This window comes from Nilaparvata lugens, chromosome 2 (assembly GCF_014356525.2).
Source record: "Nilaparvata lugens isolate BPH chromosome 2, ASM1435652v1, whole genome shotgun sequence".
Lineage (NCBI taxonomy): Eukaryota > Metazoa > Arthropoda > Insecta > Hemiptera > Delphacidae > Nilaparvata > Nilaparvata lugens.
In genome coordinates this window covers 78726797-78735109 of record NC_052505.1, presented here as the reverse complement: position 1 = coordinate 78735109, position 8313 = coordinate 78726797, and the positions used below count along the sequence as shown (strand labels likewise).

Here is an 8313-nt window from a genome sequence, read left to right as displayed (position 1 = left end):
TCAAATTCAAACTGATACAATCTAAAATCAAAAAATGCATGGAGAATTCTAAATGGTAGTCTATAATTTTTTTTTTTCTTGATTTTTATAGCACCTAGTTAAAGACTAATAAGCTATTCTATTTTGACATAAATTGATAAGAATATTGTTTGTGAAGGTAAAACCCATTGGTTAAGCCTTCTATATTGGTCAAGGATTAAATAAAGATTATTTTTAGCATAAAAAGTCTATAATATGACAATAATGGGAATGGTGTATCAAGTGAAGATGGTAAAGTTAGGCAACCCGTAACACTGCTGAGGTATCTCTATCCTAGGTATCTCAAACTCTAGGCTCTTTTTCAGGAAAGTCATTACACAATTTCCATAACGATTTTGTTTTCAATTGACCTCTTTTTCTATTGATATGATATTTGCCCTTAATTTGGCTTGATCATTTCATATACTTCTCACGTTGATAAAGTATGATCTGAAAGAAGGCTGTTGTGTCGCTATCTGCGTAAATTATCTAGAACAATAACAAGATTTTATCTATCGATACAAACCTAATTTTGCCAAGGTATGAATAAACCAACATTGTTATATTCAATCCTGTATTTACAAAATGTATTAAAGATATTCCATAGATTTCGTTTTGTCAGAATTTGTGACATTTCTGATGACTGAGATTATTTTATGAATTCGTTGATAACGTTCAAGTAAGTGTATGTTGCTTTGAATATCTGAAACAAACAATGAATACCTTGTGTGAAATTCCTGTAAACTTGATGGAATATTTTCTTGTAAGAAGTGATCGGACCTCAATAAAATCAATGCAACTGGTGCAATGAGATCTTAATCCAAAAAAGAGAAACTGATTTGTCAGATCTAATGATGAATCTCTATCAACTCAGTTATAAGAAATTAAGAAGATTGACACAAGGGAAAAGTATTCTTTAATTTATTAAGTGAATCTGCAGACAGTTATGCTTGAGAAAAATTCAAGTCAGTTTCTGCAAAAGAAATTATCACAGGTATAATATCACACAATCAGCATTGTTCTAACTCTGCATAAAATCGTGTTCAGTGAGCTAAGTTATTGTCAGCATGTTATAATGATTATTTAGAGTTCTATATCGTACATAATTTTCTTTTAAAATACCAATAATATAAGGCCATAAGGTCATTCTAATAATATAAGGCTATCATTATGTACTACCATGATGGTCTACTATTTTTGAATGATCGGATGTGTTATTTCTTATGTTCAAGAGAACCTTCATTATCCTTCAACATGTAATCAGATATTACACAGGAATAAGTTTCCATCATGAGAGCTGAGAAATTACACCAATATTTTTATTCTTGGACAGATATATCCTTTTCAATATTACTCAAACATATTCTACTCCGAAGGCTGTTATTCAAAAATAATAATAAAACCTACAAGCTTACAAGAGAGAACAAAATAACGGAAACGATCTGTTAAATAACAGTATAGGAGAATAATTCATAAAATACTTTGGTACTGTACTGACATTAGCCATAAATACGCGGTCGACGACATACAAGCCATAAGGCTTCATAACCAACGGTTGATCAGCCATGCACTTCATTATCAAAAGCATTTTCTTCATCCATTGCGGCTTATCCACCCAACAGCATTCATACAATGTTTCTCCAAATGTCTCTCCCTGTAATATGATCAATATTAGCGGAGTGCATAGCAGCATGAATGTACAATATTACTGAAAAAATAATTCCATAGTACCCTTTTGTTTTTAAAAACTTTTTACATAAAACAAAAAAAGTATTATTATTATTATTCAACTAAGAAATCAAGTAGCCCTAATAAAATAAGTTATTACAATATTACATATACATGTTTAATAATATTGTCGAACAGTCTAGTAGTCTAGAGCTTACTGATAAGCACAAGCTTTTGTGGGCAGTTATTAAGATAATAGGCGAATTTATTTAATATCATTAAAGAACTACCTATATCTTGGAGCATCTTATAGTAAATTAACATTAAGAAAAGTTTGTGAATGAAAATTTATATTTTGATAATAAAACATTCAGTCAAATTACAGCAAAGGATACCATCAATTCTTGGAGATATTCTATCAAGAAAGAATTTTAACTCGTATATTCATTTATCAAATTTATGAAGAAATTATTTTGAAAGTGAAATTTGTTGTATGAAGTATCATATTAAATAAAAATAAATTTCTATTGGTGAATTTTATCTGATTCAAACAAAAGCAACTGTCTAATTTAATAATCTCTGGAGATGTCCAAAAATAAGGGAACATTCCTGAATCACTGATATTCTGTATTGATAGAATGGGCTCCGTATTTTGATGAAGATCGAAGCTCTCTCTAGAAAAATAAATGGTAACACTATGTTGAACTTAGCAATAGGCTACTTTATATTATAGATTACATATTTTTGCCTTTTATTGTAATTAATGTATTTCATATTACATATTGTCAGAATAAGCATTGAGCATGGGTTACAATGATAAATAGTATGATTTTGCTGGTGAAGAATAGAAGATTATAAAATACCAACCCGATCTTTAATCCTTTGAGAACAAGAAGCGTACTGGTATTGCAGATACAATGCAAAAGCATAAAGTATCGCAAATTTTATTCGGAAAACGATATCTTTCAACTGAAAAATAAATGTCAAGAAATTTAGCAAACACCAAAATTTAATCGATTCTATAGATTAGCATTTTTATAAGGCAGATTCAGATTTAGAAGACATAACTTAGTTGCTTCCCAATTCATTATGATCCTGTACGGATTTGAAATCATTATTTTTCATCACAATTATGTTCCTATTGAAAATTTTTTAATGAAAAAGATATCATTTTTATAAGGTATTCTTCTCCAATTTTTATTTTTCAAATCTATAGTAGTACCAAGAGGTCTATTGAACATTATCATAACTTGATTAGTATTTATTTTCCCAAGTAGAAACACTGGCGTTTTAGGTGATGAAAGCTAGAACTAATGCATCATAATATTTATTGTTCTCATCATGTTTTCAGTACGTAATAACAAAAGAAAAAATATAGCATAAGAAGATATCCCATGGTATAAGCAACCATTTCTCTATGGTACTGTGTACTGAGGTTCTGACCACCTTACCCACTCCAACAAAGTTTTATCTCTGATCAAGCATGTATATTCATGATAGTAATATGATATCAAATAGAGTTTAATCTTTAAAGATTTAATTGTTTGCTAGAAATATTTCACATGAACACATTTATATGTGATATATTTAAATTAGACCTAATAAGTAAATGCAAAATTATCCACTCTTTTCTGAAGAAATCAAATGCATTTGCATGGAATTAATCAAAGGATATATCGTTCGAAAAACAAATAGATAATATGAATATATTTTGGTAATTTATTAGAATTCATAACGTGACTTACTTTCATGACAAAAACTAAGTACAAGCAAAGTTGCAAGCAGTACACGTTCAAAAATAGAAACATCGTGAGCTGAAACATCTTGTTCATCAGCTTCATTGACCTGTGAAAAACATTTGTAATCTTTGTAATCATATAATATAACATTGTAATGCTTATATTTTTTGAATATAAACAATTTAATGGTTTGAGTGATGTTACAGCCGGACATAAATTACATAAGTTAAACATAAATTACAACAGTAAAAAGTCTTCCATGATGATGTAACATAGCCTACTTATCTATGCAATTTGTATAATTAGCATCTCATATGCTTGCTGACCTTTCAGATTGAGAATCATAATAATGGTGCCTTTATAATTAAGTGATTTTTAGGTATATGAAGAAAAATACTTTGAATTAATTTTTTTCAATAAAGTGATAGAGCCTGGATTAAAGTAGGAAAAAGCCAAGATTACGAGATTTTAAAAACAGATCTATCAGTCAAAGTCAGCAATCTCTTGATCTGTTTTTAAAATCTCGTAATCTTGGCTTTTCCTACTTTAATCCAGGCTCTATCACTTTATTGAAAAAATTAATTCAAAGTATTTTTCTTCATATACGAGTACCTCAAAATCACCTAACTATAAAGGCACCATTATTATGATTCTCAATCTGAAAGGTCAGCAAGCATAGTCAGCAAAGTCATCTGTATAGATAAGAGATTCCAATAACATTCAGTTTCTGTGAAGGTGATGTTGTGGTAAATACCATCCATTTCAAATGAAAACTACTTGATATTGTCAAAAGCACTGATTTATAAGAACAGTTCGAGAAAACTAGTGGTTTTGACCAAATCAAGTAGTTTTCATTTAATTCTAGAAAAAGCTATACAACTATACCGGTATGTTTTCTGATATCAGTAACTCAGTTTACCATCAGTTGTAAGTTTCTTTATAGATAATAGATAGCACAAGCTATGCTATAGCTAAGCTAATGCTTTCTTTTCTCTATGGTTTCTATTTTCAGTTATCTGAGGAGTCCAAGCACAACAAATTTTGCAGAAATTAACAACATATAATAAAAGCTATACTTCTCAACCGTAACAAAACAAATTGATAGAGCATCTCCATACTGTATTAAATATAATTCCATCATTTCAATATATTAATTATCGTTGATTGAATATTTTATTAGAAATTGCAGTTAACAAACTGCTGGAATATTACTACTGTATAATAATATTACTTCAAATATAGTCTGGGCGCAATTTCTGGACATTTTCAGTATTCAAATTTATTTCTGCTATCAAGTTCTTCGGTCAATATTTGCAGTAGCGGAAGTCCTCAGTTCTATTTGATATAGCTTTAATTGCATATTTGAAATAATTATTATACAGTAATTAATTACTGTCACAATCAAATTATGGATTAAGTTGGTCATTAAATAGTTCAAAATCAAATGTTTCTTTAAAATCAAAACTTGGTACGTAATAATTCACAACTCACTTGATTATATCTTGATAATGCTCGATAATACTATTGAACTTGTTTTTGAGAAGGACTTCACTAGTATGCATGATGCTGGAAGGTGTGTTCTGTTCGGCTGACGGAATCTGATCGAGCTCATTGACCGACTCAAATAGTAGCTCCATTTCAGTGCACAGACAGCCAAGGCCGATCACAAACAGTTTGAAAACAATGTTCCAAATGTAGAGAGACATCGCGTACCAGATGGAGGTGGCCAAGTTGACCACAAAGTAACCGACAGTCGTTCTCAGACTGAGGGGAACATAGATGTGCAGCACAGAGGGCACATTCGCCCCCAGTTGCCTGCCGGAGAGCTTCGCCTTGGCCAGTATCACTGTGATGTGCGCCAGAGGAAGGCCTGCCGCGAACACAAACAGAACCCGGAACGCGCGGCGAGAGAACTCATTCAGCCATTTTATGAACTCGTTCATTTCGTTGATGATTTTTCGCTTCTTCGGAGAATGGTGAGGCTCATCGACGTACTTCAGATACTTGAATATGTAATCATTTTCCACGTTTGTCATATTAAGATGTGAAAAGTAACCGCCTATGCAGAAAATGACCAGCGCTATTTCTTTCATTGTCAGTAGGCGCTTCATGAACTCGCTCCATTCGTAAGTCAAGCAAAAGCCCAGATCCACACTGACTACAATGGTCAATACGAAGAATATGACTCCTTTCCAGCCTGTTATACGTGGTTCACCGAAGCAAGACACCAAGCTAGCTCCAGTCAATGGCTCGTCCATTAGTTTTCTGCAACATTTATAACTCCTTTTCAAACTATTCATTATTATCGTATTTTAAAGTGAAAAAACACTCACATTCTTTGGAGTGGCGACGACCGTTCATGCTGGAGTTGTGCACATTCTCAAGCCAAACAGAAACTTACCGAAACGGTCGTCGCCACACCAAAGAATGTGAGTGTTTTTTCACTTTAAAGTTATATTAAAATACAATAGTAATAATATTAGTGAAAACAAGATGGATAACTAACAACATTCATGTAATAAATATGTACAATCATAGAGTGGAGATACCGTTATATTAAAGATACCTAGATTATTAGTCTCTGGTAGAACATATCAATCTGTACAGTAGCCTATTCAAACAGGTAACATTTTCATCCAAGCATTCACCCTATGTAAAATTCATCACTCAGACTTGAGCGTAAATAGGAAATGACATTGGGTAATACGGCAAGGCAGAACATCCAAAAGGATCTCTCCGCCGATAAAAGCCATAAGAATAAATGAATAAAATAAAGTCACTCTATTAATTTACTCTGTCACATTGTTAATACTAACTTTTAGGATATGGGTCTAGATGTACACTTGAAGTGAGATTTTCTAGTGTTCAACCTTAATTTGAGCACTTTTGAATACATATTAAATTACGACATAGCAGTCAGATTTGAGGTTGATTTGAGAAGTTGAATCTCAATAGAATAATAACTCAACTTGAATTATTATAATCATCACTTCATCATCAACCCAGTAGAAATCAAACGCATATAACATAGACAAAAATTGCATCTTCAATGATTCATGAAATCACTGCATCCTTTTATGATGGTCTACCCAGAAGTTGATCAATTTTCCCTGCTATTATCGTTTCTACGAGAAACTATTCTGGGGCTTTAAGGTCATGCTTTTTACAAATGGAACTGGAAGATGTTAATTTTAATAATGCTAATTTGCAAATACTCTAATTAACCAACTTCTTAGGGTGTGGTCACATTAAATGCGTATATGTGCAAGTGCAAGCTTGGTTATGCAAGACCAAGCGTGCAGTAGAGAAACAAACTCTGGAAAAAGCAATGGGAACACTCACACTGAACGCTTGCACTTGCTGTTTGCGTTCAGTTTGAGCAGCTACATGCAAGACAGAACGTGTCTCAATGACACTTTTCCAATTTTGTTTTTCGGTACTGCTCGATTCGACATGCTCTTGCAATATGATCACACCCTTAGTCTGATCAACGAATAATTATTTAGCTCCTTATGACCATAACAAAATAATGTAAAATATAAATCTCTGTACCCTTTTAAATTATTCTGTGACAACATGTTTCGGACACTAACATGTGACAAAATAATTTAAAAGGGTACTGAGATTTATATTTTTATTTATATTAAAAGTAGCCCTAAAGAAAAAAGATAATGTAAAACAAGTATAAGGACTGTTTATTTTTTGTAATCCTCAGTAGTTGGAGTTTGATCAAATTCACATGTCAACTCATGAATGGGTAAACCTAATTACAATAATATTCAATATGCAGATGGAAGTTAATGAAAAATTGCATTTATTCCAATACTTATGAAAAAAATATTATTCTTAAACGAAATTCCAAAGTTAAATGCTATTAAAGTTACATAATTTTGGATAGCAGCTCTCATCGAATTTCCTTTTAGCTGTTTACCCTGTTGTCAATATTTGCAGTAGCAGAAGTCTTCGGGGTGGTTTATAGCATTAAAATTTGGATTTTCGTTTAAGAATACATCCAATAAGCATCAACATTTATTGACTTTCTCACAAACATACCTTTGATAAAGATGAGTACTGTACTATCGATGGAAGATTTCAGATAGTGATTTGTCCAAAAAAAAATTAACTGTCCAGATAGTTTCAGATTTTGGAGAAATAATGTAGGCCTAGATGTTATCGGACCACTGGGTTGCGCAGCAATGACAGTCTACAAGTTGGTAAGTACAGCTTTCACAAGAATAGAATATCATCACTTGTAAACCATGTCATCGACATTATAATAACTGTTATTATCGACAATTATTTGGCAAAATCAAAGTCCTGACCACTCGAAAAGCACAAGTAGTAATTATAATGCAAATAGCTGTCATTTGCACACCACCTGAGAGTTAGATTTGTTTTGCTGTTGTCGTCTAGTACAAGGTGTATTTTCAGCACTGTCATTAAATCTGGATATCTGAAGATGTGGGTATGATGTCCTTATTTGGTATAGCAAAAATAAAATCTTTTGTTTTTAATCAACCCTCAATTATTATTTTTCAGACAATTCTTGATCGTCTTCGAATATCCAGAGCTATCAATTCTGAGAACAGGAGTGCAATCAAATAAATCAGTCGACGAGAAAACGGTACTTGTCTTTGGTATTGATATATCGACATATTACTTGTATTCATAATCTTCAGCACATCCACTCATCTAAAAAGTGAGTAGTAGGCCTACACGTTATCGTGAGTATAAATCTTTTCAAAAATCAGCATAGGAATTATTGTATAACACTTTGGCCCGGTTGCGCAAAAGCCAGTAAAATTTTAACCGTGATTAATTCCACGAGAACCAATCAGAAAAGTCGTTTTTGAAAAGACGGCTTCGCTGATTGGTTCTCGTGGAATTA

At 32.1% G+C, this 8313-nt stretch overlaps 1 protein-coding gene across 1 annotated transcript; it reads right to left on the bottom strand.

The window, feature by feature from the left end:
* Positions 1 to 578: 578 nt before the first annotated feature.
* On the bottom strand, positions 579 to 7754 carry LOC120349992. The gene is made up of 6 exons (XM_039421830.1): positions 7479 to 7754; positions 4917 to 5690; positions 3432 to 3531; positions 2554 to 2655; positions 1517 to 1672; positions 579 to 721 (listed from the first exon to the last, which is right to left on the bottom strand). The coding sequence occupies exons 2-6, from the start codon at positions 5681 to 5683 to the stop codon at positions 668 to 670; spliced, it is 1179 nt and encodes a 392-aa protein (XP_039277764.1). The 5' UTR covers positions 5684 to 5690; positions 7479 to 7754; the 3' UTR covers positions 579 to 667.
* Between the last annotated feature and the right edge of the window lie 559 nt (positions 7755 to 8313).